A 19,645-nucleotide genomic window follows, 5' to 3' on the forward strand; every position below is an offset into this window, starting at 1 on the left:
TATGAAAGTTGGGTGTTTTGCTCGGAAGCTAAGAGAGCTTAGATAAAACTAAAAATGATTGTGTCCTTTTTAGAACTTTGGAATTCCAGAAGAACCAGAGATCCTGGGGAAACAGTAGCTCCACTTGTTCTTACAGTGGCCTGCTACCTCAGTCCATTCAGGTCATGGTAAAGATCAGCCATCAGTTGGTTTTCTCTGTGTCTTTAGAAGGTAAAGTGAAGAATTTACTAAGTTCTCAGATATGATTGCTGGAGTGCCAGGAAAGTATGGTTGGAGTCACATTTTTTTAAAATCCTGTTAAGTTTTAAGGGTGAATGATTGCTGCTGTAGTGCTGTTGTATACGAGTTTAAACTTTGTAAGTCCTACCTGAAGTTTGCAGTTGAGTACTCAAAGCAAGGCTGTTGACAAGGCTGAGACAGTAGTATTTTGCAGCTGTAAACCAATGCATTTCAGCTCTAGAAACTAGTAAGATATCTAAACATTAGAAGTATAGGCATATCAAATCCAAAATTGTGGGAGCAAAAGAAACAGTTCAAAATATATCAGTCACTGATGAAAAGGAGCTTGAATGCTAATAGGAAACACATGTAAAAATTCAGAAATGAAGTTAAAAGGTAGAAGCCAGAAAGATGTAAAAATGTGAGCTTAAAACACAAAATGACTTTACAATGTCTGTTTATGCTAGGTGTCTTTCACTTCAAATACTATTGTTCCTTCCCTGTAAAATTTGTGTTATCAGTACCTACTTTATACTGTCATCTGGATGTGTTTCTGCAGTATCATCCATTTTTTTTACTCTGTGTGATTCAATATTGTTATAAAACATATTAGTTGCGTACTCCAGTCTATTATGCCGTATATATGCCAACAAGAAATGCCACCCACCTACTACTTGTGTGCCTCTGTTTGCACCCAAACTGATTTGTTCTTGGGTGACAAAATATTACCTGTTTTTTATCATCTCAGCTTCTGTATTCTTTCATAAAACTAGCATTTTGGTCTTCAGAGTGGACAGTTACAAATGCTTAAAGTCCCAGGTTCCTCCATTCTGTTATACTTGTGGTATTTGAAATGGCCATTAAACTTAAAACTCATGAGTTTACTGTCAGAATCCCCGGTAGAAATTCATGCGTCAAATGCCAAAAGCTTGGAAAACTAGGTAACTTTAATATGGAAAACACCTGTGTCTGCAGAAGCTGTGATGCCCAGTTGGCAGAGACGTGGAAGAGCTTTGACTGGTTGTTCCTTCAGTAGTTCTTCCATATTTTTACTGCATGTAAAAGCTCAACTTAAATGGAAATTCTATATCTAATTAATTCCAAAATATGAGTTGTTTTGGGTACTCCTTGTTTGAGTCCTTGTTACCACTTTTTGTGGTTTCAGAATCACATTTTCCTATTTTTAATGTTTTCCTCTTCCCTATTGCTGACCCACATAAACAGGAAAATGACTAACTTTGCTTGTCAACTAGGCAAGATGGTGAAACTGTATATACACCGACTGCTATGCTTAAGTTGTAAAAAGGTGCTTGCAGGTACTACCGTAAATGTGAAGTGTCTAACTACTCTTTCACCGCATCAAGGAAGAGGAAACCATTAAGCAATGAAGTTGAGTCCATGCAGGTTCCTCTCTAAAGTTACGATAGAGTGAAATGCACTGCTACAGACTGGCAAATGAACTTTTCCTGGAATTCATCTGCATCTGATAAATCTTGCAAAGCCTATTTAAAAGTTATATTTTACTATATTCAGTTTTTCTTCTAAACTCAGATACGCAGCTTTTTATAATCAGTTCGCATCTCTGAATGATTTCGGCAATGAAGAATAGAGCCTCTGATGCTGTGTTTCACATCACATCTATACATAGGTTGTTCCATATATAGGTCCCCCTTACTCAGATTATGGTGATGTTCACTCTCCATTTTTTCTAGACTTAATTAAGCAAGTTAATCTTTGATAACTGAAATTCTGCTATGTTTGGCTGGTGCCAGAGGAGTTCATAGGAAAATGTGGAATAGTTAAAGAAATTTTCAGAGTAATAATATACATAAATAATGCAAGTGTAGACAAGTAATGCAGGTAACGTAAAACATGCTGCAATTAAAAGGGGGAAAGTTACCTATGTAAGTGAATACATTTCTGATGCTGAAGGGTGGGGCAATTTTTATAAACTTTTCCTAAATTTTAATGCAGAAGAGATTTTTTTTTTTAAATATATTTTGTGCTTCTCAAATGTATGTTGCTGTGTATGTCAAGTAGCTTACTTTTACCTTGCCTACTTCAGCTTGACCAGTATCTTCACTTCTCCTTGCAATGGTTTCCCTGATAAATACGAGCTTAATACTAGGATTGTATATCAGTTAGCTACTGAAAGCCCTTACTGTCAGCTTAATCATCTAATTAATGTTAGATTCACTAAATCCCTAATAATGTCCATTGTTACTGGTAGCATCCATAATGTGTTTCTTAGGGAATGATGTCTTCCTTGTGTGTAATCTGTTGTAGCTAAGTGTTTGCACAAACAGTGTGGTGTACAGTGGTGCTCCAGGAAAACTGCCTTCTTGGCTTTTTGGATAGCTTAAGATTTGTCTCTAAAATTGTACTAACAGACACTTGTTTGCTTTTTTTTTTCTGCTAATATGTTGTTTTAAATACTGTGGCAGTTCTGGACTGGAGATAAATTCAGTATGCTTGATCAGCCTGCTGCACTGATGCAGCTTGAGTTTGTTTTGCAAGTTAGATTCAGAGATCTTTAGCAGTTTCACACCTAGATTTCAAAGATTCTTTGTAAGTGTGTTGCCAATAACACATTTAAATAACAAAGAACGCTAAAGCTTTTCTTTCTCGATATTCTTTTTATTTTTTAATAGCCATTGCTTCCTCTGCATTTTTACCCTTCCTCAAATGTACTCTGGCAAGATAGTGTGGCAAATTAATTCTGTTTATTTTGGAAATGAACAGGGGAATTAAAGGAAGCGGCAAAAGTAGATGTTGAAGCCTGTTGATACTAAAGAGAAGACAAGCAAAATTTGACAAAAACGAACTAGAAGAAAATTATGTGGCAGTAAAGTATGCCTTAGTAGTTTTAAACTGCTTCATCTAACAGCTTGCATCTCAAGCTGTGCTTTGAGTATGTGGTCGTCCTCTCCTAGGGATGTATTTAGTTATTATTTGTCTTTTGTTAAAGACAGCTGCTGTTGAGTATGTTCGTGTGTGATTTATCGAACTTTCATTTGTGTAGCACTGGGGACAAAACAGATTGTACTCTTTTTTCCAAATGGCAGGTGTCGCTCAAGTTTAGGAGGTGCATACAGAAAAAAGTCCTTTACAGCACAGGAATATCTGGAAAGTGTACCAGCGAGAGCTGCTAGTTGTGATGTAGCTAGCTGTGTCAGAAAAGCTGAGCTTTGAATCCCAGTAGTAAGGTAGAATAAAATGCTGCATAATTATTTTCTAGAATAATTATGACCAGTCAAGGTCTCTTTCAGTAGAGAGCAGTCACATATGAAATAACACATCTTCATATACCCCATTGTTGTGGACTTAGTACCAAAAACTGGTAGATAAGAATGTGACCAGACTTTAAGTCTCATTTCCCTTTGTTTTTCTTCTGATGTTCCACCATGAGTGGCAAATAGCATTAAGGAGAGGAGTAAGACTCTGGATGATGATGGGAAAATGTTCTGATTTTAAGTGGTATCTAATATAAGAAATAGGGAGAACATGCTGCTAAATAATAGCGCATTGTAAAATGTGATCTTTAGTATTGAATTGGTAGGTTGTGAGCATATTGTAGAAACATCTTGTTTGATGGTATACCTACAGCCTCTGGATTCATGATGTAAGAACACATTGAAAACAAAATTCAGCTAGAAGGAGGAAATCTTAAGTGTTTTCTCCTGGTGTTACCTTTTTAAGATTGATGTTGAATGTCTACAGAATACTTAAACTGTCCCATCTACATAGAAATAACTTATAAATCTCATTTCTTTTTAATTATCTTAAGCCAGATTGGATATAAGAAAAAGTGTTAAAACTTTAAGTAGCGTTTCTGAAATGTCTATTGAAGAATTGTGATCCTGCAGTTAATTTTTTTTTTTTTTTAAAGCTACTTAATGTTTTGTAATTGAGGAATAATTCAAAATTGATCTAATGGGATGAAACACCAACCCTTAATCTGAAATCTTGGAATAGTTAAGGAGGGGAAGAGCAGGTACTCGATCAATATTAGTCTCTAATTTGGAGGAAAAAAACAAAGGAAAACCAGCACCTTGTTAATTATTTTGCTTGGTTTTGATAAATGTATGTGTTTTGCTTCATTATCTTACATTTAGTCCTAGTAAAACAAGTACTATAAAAGGTGTATGTTCACTCAGCAAATTTCCTTTGAACAGATTGTGTGAAATGTTTAACTGTACCTAATTTACATGTGCAAGGGAGAACAATGCATTTTTAATGTCTTTTGTTTCCAACTTGTCCTTTTTAAACATTTATTCTTTCTGATACATTAAAAACAATAAAAATCTGAACATGCGTAATGTTTTTCTCTTCAAAGTAATTGGTCAGGTGGCTTTTAAATGTACGTATTAAACTGTTTAAGATTCACAGCTTTTTAAAATAAACTCAGTTAATGTATCATTTAACTTTTTACAAGGTTGTACGTTTCTAGTAGCTCAAGTTTTGGGTATTAAGAGACTGGCTGGAATAGTGGAAGAGGTAGAATTGTCAAGTTACAGTACCTTTGAGCTATGTTGTTTTGTAAAACCCTGTAAAACATAATATCTACTCTATCCTCCATCTGTTAATACAGCTCTTTTGTAATCAGGGGCTTATCAGCTGCTAGGTCTGGAAGTTCTTCTATAGTCTGGGCTCGTCAGCTATCAGAGGTACCTTTTGCATCATTCCATCAGCTGTATTATTAGTTCATGTGAGCAGACATCTTGGTGTTTTTCTTTAAAAATTTTATTTACAGTAGTTAGCTTCTTAAATAGAGGCATCCATGTGCAGAACTACAAATATTTGCTTTGAAAAAAATTCCCATTGTCTTGGGGGCACATGGGGAGACGCTGTTCTGCTAGACTGCCTTAAAAAGGGCACCTGTTATGTGTAACATGCTTGTTCTTGTTCCTTCAGAAGCTTTTTCCCATCCAGAGTAAAAAGCGTTGCTTATTCACTGAGCTGGAGGCCTTGCATAGAACACGATAGTTTCTGCAAAGCAGGCAAGCTTGTAGAATGTCAGTCTTGTGTTTTACTGGTTTCTTCTTCTTTGGAGCCTGCCTTCCAGCATCATTATTTCCATTCTGGTGAATACTGTCAGCTTTTTCCTTGTCAGTTTCCTCAATTAATTAGAATTGCTTATGGTCAAGAAAGCACTAAACATTGTTTTGTGACAGTTTGGAAAATAACTAACTAATTTCTTTGGTCAAAATAATACTTGCAGCTTCAACATACTTAATTGTGCAGGACTAGTAAATACATTTTTTTCATCTGCAACTTTAACAGGCCACCTCATTAAGTTTCTGGAGAAAGTTTGCAGAATGGCTGTGGAAGAGTTGAACAGATATAAGATGATTTCACTTTTTGTATCCTATCAGTTTGCTGGTATGCTTTTCTTTTTCACTGTTCTTCTTGTATTTGAACTTCTGTTTCATACTGAAATAATTTTGGTGCATAAATAGAAGTTGTGGATCAGGAAAGCTTTCTTTTGTAAAATGCTTTGCACTCCGGTAATACAATCAGTGGGAATGTACTTGGATAGATAACGTCAATGTGTAAAAGGCACGATGATGTTTCTGAATTACCTGGATGATGTGCAGGCAAATAGCACCATCCTCTGGCATTATAATATTAGTTAAGAATTAAACCTGAAATTGCTGTCTGTTATTTTTGGAAATTCAATATAATTGTAATAGAATGTACATATTGTACTTTCAGTTTTACATACTCATTTTGGGCCAAGGTTTTAACAGAAATTCTGGTAATTTGCATGGACTCTGTGTATTCTGTTCAATTAAGTGACTGGCTAAAGGGGATATCTTTTTAGGGTTATCCTGCCCATAGTGCTGACTCTGCTCTTTACATGACCATTTATGGTAGGAAGTTGCACTTCAGAAATATCAGACTGAGCTTTTTCTAAATCTCGGTGAAAGACAATTCACAGTCATTTAAGAAAAATTCGTTGAATTAGAAAACACCACCAACGACTTACGGTTGTATATATGTGGGAGAGTAAAGGTGCTGTTACAGAACAACTGCAAATGTCTAATAAATTATTTTTACAGCAGATCGTAGCTTCAGTTACGGATTGAGAACGGGCATTGTTGGCATTGCTAGAGTGCAAAGAAATACACCTCCCACAAATAAGGTTTCAGTAGTTACAGGATGAGTTATACTGAGTTACAATTATGTGAAGGACTGGATTTTAGTCCATTTAACTATAAGCAGTAGGCATGAGAAATACTGCAGGGACATTCTTTTCAAAAACTTGACGGATGAGAAAGTTGCTGGTTTGATTGTTGTCAATTCCTATTGGACCTTTACATGTTTACGTATCAGAAACATCAAAAGGAGGCACCTGATGTTTGTGTAATCTCTAGAAGAAAACAGACAGCCTCCCAGTCTGCCCTTCTGTACAGCAAATCTCCGTTATTTTACATGGGAGGTGTTGGCTTAGTGAAACTGGAAATCTTGAGAGTTTTACTCCAGTGACAGTGCCTTTCTTTCCCCTAATATATTAACTGTGAATGTAAATCAGACCAATTATCCGTGTTTGTGGAAAGACCATACCAAAGGTCCACATATAGAGCTGAACTATGCATTCCTTTGTTGAAGGATGTTGCTTAAACATAACTTCTTAGAGAGAGATGCTTATTGGAATGTCATATTAAGCATCCAGAAATTGAAACTTAAAAGTTTAGTTTGCTAAAACACTGAATGCTCCCAGTTGTAATAGAAGTCAGTAGGAAGTTTTATATAAAAATATGTATTATACCATTCTCTGAGACATGAGGTTTCTCTGGGACATCAGATACTCTAAATTAAATAAACACCATTCAGTGCAATAAAGGATCACAGAGAAAAAAATAGTTTTAATAGGTAACATTAATTTTGTGGTGTTTGACTATTTGAATACCTGTAATTTGAATAAGTCCTGATGGCCAGAATAGTTCCATGGGTGTTTGTTTCAGGTGAGAAGAGCAAGGGAACACAGCAGTAGCTGACTGCTGTATTTTGTATCATTTGGCTTCAGTTGGGAGGAAGTGTTGATGGCAAGAGAAATGGTGAGGCTCCAGAAATTTTGGCGAAGTTCCAGGCAGGAAAGAAAATTTGTCATTGCCTTGTTGTAACACATTCTACCCCATCTAATTCAACCTGATCTAATGTCAGTGTCTCTGTCCTTTTCATCCTCTAATTTATTTAGTTACGTTCAGATTTTTTTGTTTAGTTCCTGTTTGTGCCCTAAACACAACATTTTCTCATGCCACTCCAAGTTTTTCATTGCAGTTCCATTTTTTCCACTTTGTCATCCCGAACCCCTTATCTAGCCATTCCCAGCTTCCTAACCTATTTTCCAGTCATTGGCCATGATTATTTTGTCATGTTCAATTTTTTCCACCCATAGTTTGTGTTCATTTTCAGTTCTGATCCTCTTCTGCTTCCTTTGTTCATGTTTAGCTCTGCATGTAACTTGTCTCTAACTATGTGGCCTCTTGCATTCTCCCTCTCCTCACACACAGTTTTTCCCCAAGTTAGTTTGTTAACTAATATTGTCAAATTTGTCATGGTCATTGTAGCTCTCATTTCATGTTTTCTGCTTTATTGATTTTCATTCTTGTAGTCCTTGTCTGTCCTTGATAATCTTGTCTTGCTGCTTGCCAATGTTTACTGTACTGTCAGTTTTTTCTGTTGCCTCCCAGTTTTGTTTACTTTTTATGATTATCCGAGGCAGATTCACACCTCCAGTTTACTGATGTGGTAGGTAACTAGGGAGACTACAGGAGAGGTAGGGTTTGCTCTCAGGTGACACAACCAAGTCCAGCCTGGTCAAAAATAGCAACAGCAGCTACATATTGAATGTTGATGAAGTACTTTGGAGATTTAGCTGTTAAAACTTAAGCTGTAAGAGCATGTACAAACTGTTTGTGAAGGCCAAATTGAGTGGATTTTCAGAATGTGAAAAGATTACATGAAGGATTTAATTTATGCAAATAATATTTTCTTCAGGTGCCATTTTTGAAAATAAACCATTCTGCCTGATGCTTTCTCTTCCAGTTTCCCTGTTCTCCCTGTCTGAAAGGGGGGGGGGGGCGGGGCGGGGGGGAGAGGAGAAAAAAAAAAAAAAAAAGGAAAAAAAGAAAAAGAGAGGAAAAAAGTCACCCCCAGGCAGGTACCTCACTTGAACAAATTAATTTTTGGACTAAAGAGTTCAACTTGCTGAAAGTTGCAAGCATTTAAAGTAAAGCCTGAGCAATGAGAAGTGCCAGCTAACTCTTAACAGGTGGGGCTGCCAGCCCTTCTGACTGTACCTGCTGCACATCTAGTTGTTGCAGCTGCATGTAGTGAAGCAAACTGTTTCTGGAACTTCAGACCCCACTTGCCTGGGGTAGTGATTTGTGCTGTTTGTGTGTTGTGGGCCACAGAGAACTGGCCCATGTTGGAGATACTCAGGAATATCACTCAATAGCCTGCTGTATCCTTCTTCCCTCTTGCTGTATCAAACCTTAAAACCAAAACAAAAAATTCTTGAGTCAGGTGCAAGTAGACTTTTTTATTTTCAGCATTTTTCAGTGAAAATGCCTACTCCCAGTTTCATGAAAAAAAAAAAAGTCATATTCACCATCTGAAACTTTGCAGAGAAGGTAATAGTTATAACAACAAGACGAAGTTACCTGGAAAACCCCACACTGTGGTTTCTATTAGGAAATAACCTTTCTTTTAAAAAGAAAAAGTTCAGTGTTCTTGTTTGGAGAATTGTTTTCAGTAGTAGCTTTAGAATGGCTGTGTCTCAGCACTGGGGGGTGACTTAGCAAGTTGCCTTTTCTATTATTTTGGACTTGCATTATTTTCATAAGTGCTGTGGATGTTTGGTAGCATCCATTTGTATATCATGGTTCATAGTACTATAATGTCACACATTTTCCTAAAAATGAGTATTTTGAACTGGTATACTTTAAATACTAAAGTAATATTTTATTTTGTAATTTTTTCACATGTGGCATTTTTATTAGAGCTAGGTGGTGTTTCGTTGCTCTCAGAGGTGCTCTGAAGAGTGGGAGAGACTTTTCTAAATAATTTAATTTTTCCTTTCCCAATTATCCTATATTGCTTCATGTATTTGCATAAGAAAGGATTTCTGCATGTTGAACTTACTTCTCACACGTGCAGCAGGCTTTGTCACTCATCTGTTACATCCAAAGAATTTCAAATGATGGGCTATAGGCATGAGTGCATAGCAAATTATATGCAGGCAGAATGTTTTAAACGTTAGAAAACTCTGTGAATTTAGGAAATCTGGGATGTTCTAAGTTCAGTAGTTGTGTTATGTACTGGTAGGACATGGTTGAGGGTCCTGGACTTCTGATATTATGCCCAGGACTGTGATGTGTTGATAATACTAATACTCAGTATCACTGCCACTGAAGATCCAGTGTACTCTGTGACATACTTAACTGAACCGTGCTGCAAGTTGCCGCCATGTCCTACAGCATTTTGTAGAATTTATGAGGGTCAAATAATTCAGTTGAATTATTAACAAAAAAAATTGTTTTCAGTAGTGTATCTCTTTAATTTGACAAATTTTCATATTTCCTTAAGTTACTGTTTGTCCTCTGTGCTGTGAAATTTGAAGGTAGAAAAATATAATTCTACTGGTTTTAAGCCAAATTGAAGGTTTTAATTAAAGGCTAGAAGCTCATGAGGTTTATGGCATGAATAGAAGGATATAAACAGTGAGAAATTTGTCAGCTGGGATATGTTACAGTCAAAATTTTGAAATACCTGATTACAATGATGGATGGATATATTAGATATTAGTATGAGCCCCCATACATGTGGGCAAACAGGTGATACATGCTTCTGAGCATGAAATCGTATATAATCAGGCTGGCATCTCTGCATCTGGTTGTCTCGTGTAGTCCATATTTGGAATATTTTCACAATTGTAGGGCCTTAAAATTAGTTTTAAATCATAGCACAGTATATAGGAAGGGAAGTATTATCTTGATAGAGGCCTCAGTTATTACATCTGCTTTTCAGACAGAACTGTGTCTTGTCTGTGCTTCTATTGTTACTAATACACTCAACAGTTGTACTGCAATAGTGCATGCAAAAAATCAGTGAGTCATGAAACACTCTTGGAACAAGCTCATGACATGGTGCACAAAACCAGTACACTGTCTTTTTTCTTTTATGCAATTGGTGGCTGCTGCTGTATAATCGGTAGACAAAGGTTTAAGTGGCTTCCTTGTGGTTATATAGAAAGTCTGTGGCAGAGTAAGGGATGCAAACCGTTATCTTCTAGATCAGAAGGCATGGTGTTACATGTATGTTTTTCCATGGCAGTGCTGGTTTAGACGGCGCTAGGAGGACCTGCTTAAGTAAATTAATTCTATTAAGTGTCAATAGCATCTAGGCTCCTCAGCCCCATTCAAAATTGAAATAGTATGCAGCCACCTTCTTAACTGCTCATACCACTTTTGAAAATCAAAGAAGCAATATAAACCAAGTAAAAATTTTAAAAGCATGTAAATGACTTAAAGCTTTAAAGAAAAAGAAACTGAAATCTCACCACAGTTAATTAACACATAATTCCCTTGGGGGTGCATTCCTTTGCTAGTGCTGATAAACGGCTAGTAGTTGTTTTGTGTGTAGACACGTATTTATTTAAATGGGATTGCCATCTGAAAAAGTACGGACGCAAGACATGCCTAACATGTTGACATTCTTCCTTTCTTGTTTTTCAAGCTGAATTCAGGCATATTAAAAATTCTGGTTCATCTTATCAGAAGCAAGCTTCTCTGTGCAATGGTGTAGTTGAGCTTAAAGTGTCAGTGCCATTATACAATTTGATGAGGGGAAGACTAATTGGGAGGAGAAGCCTCTAGTATAGGTATCAAAAATGGTGCCATTTTGTTCCTGTTGTTGAAAAGATACAGCCATCTGAACGAAGCCAGTATGGATTTAAGTACTCAGTGCTAGTGTGTATTTCTCCAAATATGCCACTATCACTGCTTCACTTGGTATCCACATGTCTGTCTTGAGGTGGTGGTTGTTTAACAGACACCTGTTGGTTTTATGTGCCTCTAAACTACCTGGGAACAGAGCAGACTGACAATCAACTCTTCCAAGTACTGAAACGTCACTTCCATACCTTCAACAGAATTAGAGAAAAGACCAATTTTTTATCTTCCTATTACTTTCAATGTAAGTGTATAAATGAACAAAAACTGAAAAAAGAACTTTTCAAGCCTGTTATGTATGTTAAAGAAGCCAAAATAATCTTTTGATTTGTTTGTTTAAATCTTTTACAGGTACTCCTTACAACCATTTTTACAAAGGAAATCCAAAATCTAGGGAGCTGCTTACAGTAAAGGAAGATGGTTGACTATATCCATACAGTTTTGCTACTCCAGCTTGAATACCCAGAGAGACGTGTTTTCTTTTTTAAAGACTGTCCCTATGATTTACTTGCTTCCTGCGTATATATGTATCTTGTCCCGTTTATCAGTCTGCAAACACTTTATTGTGCCATCAGATTTTGGGGTTGTACTTTTTAATGATTTTGAAGTTACAGCAGGTGTCATTAGTAATACTTTGATTGACTAAATCAAAAGGCTTTTAAGTCAGAAAACCAACTGGCAATCACAGGAAAGGTAAAAGCGAAGAGGCGAATAATAAAAGGAAGAGAGCTTTGATTGTCAAGTTGTCACACACTGCCATAGTTGTACTGGAGTAATGTCAGTGCAGGTCTGTGTTCCCTGTGGTATTAGGCTCATCCTAGTTTACTACTGAGACAAGGTCCATCACTGCATGTTTTGTTTTGTAATAGTGTTTGACTCGTAGCTACAGTACGCTTTAGGCTAGGTACTCTGATATCAGTGCAGCCTAAATAACCAAATATCTATCTGAAATGCACTTTGCTTAAAATAGGCTGGAAGTTTTGGTTTTTAAATATTCTGAATTGTGAGAATATCATGCTGATAAGCCTTTACATTTTTATGATTGATGAACGTATACTTTCTGTTTTCATGGAAGGAAAATTTCTTTAATTTTCCTAGTGTTAAGTTAGTGAATTGCCAGAATTTTTGTGGAGTGTCCTCTTCAGTAAAATCTCTTGCTCCCTGCAATTTGACGCCATTGGCCAATCGGTGCATTGACTTGCATGTGATCCACTCTTATTTTTGCTTTTTGCAGTGCTAGAGTAAGTGAAATGTAGCAAGGTGGTATTGGGGCTTCTTTAGGAGGTTATGAAAGGTGTATCTGTCTTTGTTTTTATTTTATGTGTGCTCTTGATGTAGGAAACGTATTGTCAGTGAATTACTTGGGTATGTGTTTAAGAATGTCCAAATAGCAGTAGGCGTGAAGAACTTCATGAAGCCTTTCTTGGCAAAAACTTATATATCCTTTATATCCTTTCCCTTCAGAGGTTAATTTTCCTCACAGCTGCTCTTGTCCTAATCAGATTGGGATTACTGCTCATATACTTTTTCCAGGCTTGTAGTGCACTTCAGTTGCCATAGGATACTCTGCTTGTTGATTAAGAAGTGTTTGAAGAATTGTATCAGCATTGTGCATTGACTTCCTTTTAGTTCCAAGGTGCAGTTTAAGGATTTGCATATGATCTGTTAAGTGCTGAATAGCTTTTGCTTTGCCTGCTAAAGCAGATAAGAATTTATCATGCCGTTTTCTCCAGTGCCCTATAGATTAAATAGTAAAGTATACTCCTTTCCCGGCCTTGTGTCCTTTATAATGAAGCCCATAATTATTAATCTTTAATGGTGCCTGCAGTGCACAAAAGACAGACTTGGCCTTATCTCAAATGCGCTGCTTGATTGTATTGTACTTGGTTATAAAAACGTTGAAATCAGAAAATTATATTTGATGCTTCTGTCAGTTGTGTTATTAATAATTCTTGCATTGTCTTTGCATCTATTTGAATGCCACCATTCCAAGATTATCTTCTATGATTTGGTTTGTCTTTATATGATCCTGGTCTGCTTCCTTGCTCCACCTATGCTGAAGTATTAGTGTGTTATAAAAATAAATAAATAAAGAAAAAAACACCCAAACTGTCAGTGCTGTTGATGGACAATTACTTTACTTTCTTTTGCTCTTTGTAATGTTATTTTTTGTATCTTCTTTCAACTTCTAGTGTTTCCTAATCTCTAGTTTTAAATGTCTGTGTTTTCTGTGTCAAATACTTGATTCGTTGAATGTGTATTGTCTCCTTGTACATTTAACTTTGGATCAGTGTCAAACACCCCAACAGTATTTGTACAAAGTGAAGCTTAATTTCTAAATTGATTAGAGAAGATGTATTTTGTAAAACCTTTGACTTTTGATTTTGGATCATATGTAGCAAATATTGCTAATAGATTGTGAGTTATTTTCAAGTTATATGACATGAATTGTTATCTTGGTTTCTTTCAACTAATCCCATTTCAGTTTTATTGTGTTTTTTTTAATTATTAGTTCCTAGCAGCCAAATTTCAAACATGGTGTTTTCTGAGAATTAACTGTAATTGAGCTTTCAAATGACATGTAAAGCATTCATGTTTAACTGGCAGTGGAAAGTGATGGCTGCTTGAAAATTGTTAAAATTGAAGTGGAAAATCATACCAAGTTGGCAACAAAAGTAATGTAATTTTTACTGTAACTCAAGTGATTAACTACTTATTAAAAAAATGCTATAGGTTATCTGTGTAGGAGCTTGAAGATGAAACAAAATCTTTGTGCTTAAGTAGTAGGCCTTGTCCAGTGACCTGAGAATTTTATATTCTGAATCTTTACTATTTGTTTGTCAGTTACATAATTTGTGATTATTGTAAACCATGATTTGTGCTGTTGCCTTTATATCTCTTACTGGTTTTCCTTATTTACAGTGTACTTGGTATGCAACTATTAATAATAGACATACAGACTACTTCTTCCAGAGATCTCCAGGTGGCATATAAATAAAATGAGTATCAGCAGATAAGACAAATGAGGGAGGTGAAGACCAAGTCATCAGTTAAATAAGAATGTCTCTATCTATAGTGTGATTGTTTAGAAAAAGTCACACAGCAGCTTTTTTTGTATGCTGTCTATTATAGACACGTCTGTGGTATTCTGTTTCCTTGCCTGAAATCTTCAGCAGCCTTGACCGCAACTTTATATATAACCTGCAAAGCACTATGATTCTGTGGTTTTAAAGGTGTAGCCGTCATACTTTAGAACACAATAAGGAGTTAACTCCTTTAGGTTAACTCTAAATGAGGAGAACCAAATGACTCCAACAGTTCATCTTACAGTAGTAATCTAAAATACTTAAAAGATTAACTTGGTATTAGAAATAAATATCCACTTGGCTCTGACTATCCGAATTGGTCTATTACTGGAAGAGTAGCAGCATTTTTCTAGTTTTCAGGTACATCTGTAGGTGAAAATTATTTAAAACTCGCAGCTTAATTTTGAATTCAGGTTATTGTTTTGCTTTCCTGTGTGTATAACATCCTTCAGAACACAGCAGCTGTCCTTCACACTGTGAAGCTGGAAGTCTTTTTCCTTGAAGGGAGAAGGGATCCTAACATATTAAAGAGGGAATTATAGAAAGAAAAGAGCAGATTTACTACTTTTATTTAAACTCCCCCTCCCCAGAGTAAATAATGTTGGGTTTTTTTTTTCTTCTTACAGCTTGACAAGCAACTAATAGCACTGTAGTGCTATTAGTTGTGAAACTGTCGTTTCACAGAATTAAGAATGAACCTTACTGTAATTGTGTTTTCATTTAAGTTATGGTAAAAATTGATACCTTTAAAGTAATTAAGTTACTCAACTCTGGTAATTATTTCTAAATAACCTTTAAATTAGCTAGCTTTTGGGTACTGCTTGGCTTCTTCGGTGTAATTCAGTACGAGACAACTCTGTTTCCACGTTTCAGGGAAGGTCTGGTAGCCCACACATAGCTTGTGCTGCTGCGAGCAGTACTTGAGGTAGACCTATTTTTTACCTAACAGTAGCCTTGAGGCTCAACAATGTTAAGGCAAAAGAAAAACTCCGAATAAGAATTAACCTAATCAGCTGGTGAGCAGCTGCAAAGCATTTCTTCATCCTCATATTGCATGAAATGCTTCTGGCATCCTGCAGAACTGCTGCGAGTAAAGCTCTTGAATGGTGTAGGTGTCATCTGAATGAATGCTTGGAGATACAGATGAGATTTTCACAATAAATAAAACTGTGTGTAGATTATTTTGAATAAATATGTAATATATGCAAGTAAGACACTGAAGTGTGGGAATTCGTCATCAGAGACTGGTATGTTTGAGTTGAAGAGAAGTAATGTAACTTGTTAAACTTTATATTTAACACCTGTTAGTTACAACCTTAAGTTCAAACTTACTTTTTGTCTATCACTAGGAAAAACAAGGGATTCCCAGTCAGCCAGAATGGAATCTGAAATTGTGCCAAAAGTTACCAAAATGACAGTGTCTGGAAAGAAACAGTCTATGGGATTTGAAGTTCCATGGTAAGCCAAGCCCTCATACATCAAGGTACATCAGCAGCTCTTCTTTCAGACTGATGCACCTGTAGCAAGTTTTCTTCTTCTTTTTTTCTATTTTTTACAGCAGTTTTAGTGTCACTCTCCAGAACTAACCATCTCAGCTTCTTGTTTGACTCAGAATTACTTTCAGAAGATGGTACCTCACGTTTTGAGTTTAACAAATCCTTTCACTATGAATAGTGCAGAGAGATATCAGCTTGTCAGATTATTTAAACATCCGCTTCATAGAATACTGAACTTTCTTGGGGTTCGTTTATTTTAAATTTAGTTCTCTAAGTGGAATTATGAAATCAATAAATCTTAACTGTAATTGCCTGTTCTTCAAAGGCAGTAATACATTTAAGAATAATTTATGGGGAAAACAACCAGTTATGGTTAAACTTTGCCTTCCTCTGCAGCTTTTATTAACTTTAACAGGTGTCCAGGGTACAACTGTTATAGAGAAGAAATCGGTCCTCCTTATGCTTTAGCTAAATTAGAGTGGTTGAGCAGTAGTTCTAATTTTATCCTGACTTGGAACTGTTGGGGGCATGTCTCGTGAGAGCATGAAAACAGACATCTGGATCAGAGTCTACCTACAACAGTAGCCAGCAGTGAATACTTAAAGAAATATAGAAGGAGAGGGCACGCGTGTTGGGAATACGGTCCGTGAAATATCATTACATGTAGCGTTCTGTGGCTCCCCACCTTTTTTTTTTTTTTTTTTTTTTTTTTTGAGATTAGGCTGTTTCTATTAAGAATGGTTAATGCATTTTGCTTACTTGGATGTGCTTATTCTGTTTTTGAACCTGGTCTTATAATAGCCGCCTAATCTGTGGCAAGAAATTCCATAGTTCATCCTCAGGAAAAAAATTCGCAAGCATAAGCAGTACCGACATCCCCACCTCATCCTGCAGTGTTTGTAGTTCTGATCTGGAAAGCATTTTTGGGAATAAGAGGGCAACACGGTTTTTATTTTACACTGTCTTGTGCATGTTTAATAACTGTGTGGAAAGCAAGCAGTTGCATCTACTTAGTCTCTTAAGCACATTTGATACAAGGTGTGAAGCTGACGTCATTATTCCCTTTATACTGCTAAATGCCATTGCTAAGAGACATCACTTTCATTCAGCTATGTAGATACAATAAGCTCCAAATGAAAAATATCTGGGCCTTTCAAAATCCTCTTTCTGTGCTGTTTAAGATTTGCAATATATAAAAGGGAACATAATTTTCTCCCCCCCCCTTGCCTCTACTAATCAGTGACTCTGCGTGTGACAACGGGACTTGATCACAAAATTCCTATCAATGTCATGGCACCTTCATCTCTGGTGTTTCTACTACACTTCTTATAAATTGGAGTTTTTCGTGGGGACTTCTGTGGATTAAATTAATTTGGATAGAAGTTTATAAAAAGAAAGGAATCTTAAGTGAGTGAAAAAGATCTGCCAGCTAGTCCTGGATAGTAGTGATTGAATTTTTTAGCTGTAATAGGGACTGTTTAAAATGTTTGTTTATAAAAAAGAGCAAATACAGAATTTTGTATCTCTGATACTTACTTAGCAACTGCTGGTGCACCTTGTGTATGTGTGTCTGCTCCATAGGGATGGAGGAGATGAGAAGAATGCTTCCTCATCTGTAGACCGGAGTAACTGCTGGATAGGCTAGTGATGACTCAGTCTCTGAGGAAAGATGGTTGGCTCTAACATGGTTCTCAGCCACTCTGCTTCTCTTCAGGGACCCTGAAATAGTTTCTATCATGCTCGCTTCCAGTTTAGTGGCATACTATTTTTTGTGACAGAAAAAATTAAGCCTTCAGAACCTGCCAGAAATTCTTTTAGATAAATCCTCAATATCGTGAAGATGTTTTTTAATTTACCTCACTTATTTAGTGGTACTGCTGAAATACTAATTGAGAACAAGCCTCTCTTGCTGTAGAAATTGGATGCTCATTAGGCATTTAGCTTTAAGTGAGAGGAATAGGTGAGAAGTGGAGCAATTAATAAAAGAGCATGAGATTTGGAGCACAGCCAATCAATGAATATGGAAGAAAGTACAATTTAAATTTTAAAGTTATCTGCACGTTTAAAGACCCCTGCTTCAAGGAGTCCGTGATGGCCTCCTTCTTTTGTCCTACAGACCACTGTGGAGGCAGTGCCAAGGCACTGGGACCTTGACATGAAGAATCAGGGAGGAGGCCTTGCCTGTGTTTGCATCAAATTTTCCCATCTCTGCTGTAGGACAGTGGCATTTACTCTCCTGATTCTTTTCTGAACAGTTGGAGCCTGACTAGCTCCTTTCCACAGTCTCTGTGGAAAGTCTGTGCTAAATATATTGTGGTTAGCTGAACGACTACCATTGTCTTGCAAGCTTGTAATGACTTTGTATGCATCTGTTTCTAAACTTGAAAAACAAAGCAAAACCTGAACCCCTGCCTCAACTCCATGAGTATCAGTGTTGGGTTTTTTCTTCTGCACTTATCTTCTGGATGATTGACAGCATAAGGATGAGTCGTCAGGGAACAGAATGAATCTTTGTTTACTAACACCTAAAGAAGGCTCGTTCTTTTGACTCTTCAGACCCTTTTTATGTTATTGTTGCATTGATAAATGTGCTGCAAAGGGTTTATAATAATAGAGATTTCTAAGTACATAGTTTGTATCACTGACCAAAAGCACAGTGTTATAAATTATTCATAGCAGTTTGGATTCTAAAACATCTGCCACTGTGTCTTCTACTCTCACCCCCAAATATTTGTATGGTGTTGGTGCAGATACCATTAGAAGGTGATTGTATAGTATGTATGAACTAGTTTTTGTTGTCACCTTTTATGGGATCTTAAAGGTAATTCATGGACCGTGTTTTTAAAACCAGTGGCCTAGCATTAGCAAAAATAACCATTCTTTGACTAGCTATTCAGTCTTTATGATTCAATCTTGTTATGAGGTATGACCTCATAATATTAAATTAATCTTATTTTAAAATGAATCGATGATTAGAAGTCATGAATTGCTTTCAGCATTGATTGCCTTTGTTGCTGGGTATTCTTAGTGGGATTGTCTACAGAAAATGGAGCTTGCTCACTTCAGACAAACTGTTTTTGTGATGCTCTAGCAAAACTATTTACCAGACTTTTTCTTCCTGTTAAGTTATGAAGGAAGCCAGAAGAACTTGTGAGCAAAAAAGGGTGATTATTTGAACCAGCCTGACCAATATTGTGTAATTAATAATTTTGAAAGGGGAAATAAATGTAGACATTCCTGTAATGACTGTAAGTACTCCGAAAGAGTCGGTTGTATAAAAATAATTCACTAAGCGTCCAGACTAGAAGATTGAAAATAATGTTTAAAAGCTAAATTATGCAGAGTTAATCTTCAGCAGATAAGCTTTCAGGTTCTTCTTTGAATGCATGGTAGCGTGAACCTTTCAACAGTTGTATGAGATTGAGTGTCTTCTAACATGTCTTATAACAACATATGCTGTATTTCTTAATTTTCCCCTGAAAACAGTGATGTAACCATAACATTTTACTGAGTTTACTCTTATGGCCCTTGTTGGCAAGACAACATCGGAAGTTTCTGGCCTGGCAGTTTTAATTTTGACTAAATGTTTGTTCTGGCCAGGCTTTCGTATGTCTGCTGATTTCCTGACAAAAAGCTGTGATAAGCTCTTTTGACATTTGTGCCTGAATTGCTGGCGGTCAGACTTTCTTGAGTATGTGACCTCAGTGCATGTACAAGGTTCTTAATGGTTCTGTCCTTTCAAAGAAGTGAAGAGTTGCTTAATCAGTGGCTCTACGTTAGCAGCTAGCAGTGATGTGGCAGACAGGCACAGATGTTGGCAAACTGAGATGGCTCTTGGTAGTTCCATACAAAGTTCTCATACAAAGACCCAAGCAATTAGGAAGTG

At 36.5% G+C, this 19,645-nt stretch overlaps 1 protein-coding gene across 4 annotated transcripts in view; it reads left to right on the plus strand.

The window, feature by feature from the left end:
* Positions 1-19,645, plus strand: part of LOC104008892 (HBS1-like protein) — a 62,660-nt gene that overhangs the window by 18,769 nt on the left and 24,246 nt on the right. For 3 of the 4 annotated variants that reach the window (XM_087774006.1, XM_087774004.1, XM_087774003.1), the window contains exons 5-6: positions 5,503-5,601; positions 15,613-15,721. In XM_087774006.1, coding sequence (XP_087630132.1) covers positions 5,503-5,601; positions 15,613-15,721 — 208 coding nt within the window. The remainder of the gene's footprint in view (positions 1-5,502; positions 5,602-15,612; positions 15,722-19,645) is intronic. The other variant, XM_087774005.1, reaches the window with a different exon arrangement.

Source organism: Nipponia nippon, unplaced genomic scaffold (genome assembly GCF_047370975.1).
Source record: "Nipponia nippon isolate SJK-2023a ecotype South Korea unplaced genomic scaffold, ASM4737097v1 scaffold_4, whole genome shotgun sequence".
Classification (NCBI taxonomy): Eukaryota; Metazoa; Chordata; class Aves; order Pelecaniformes; family Threskiornithidae; genus Nipponia; species Nipponia nippon.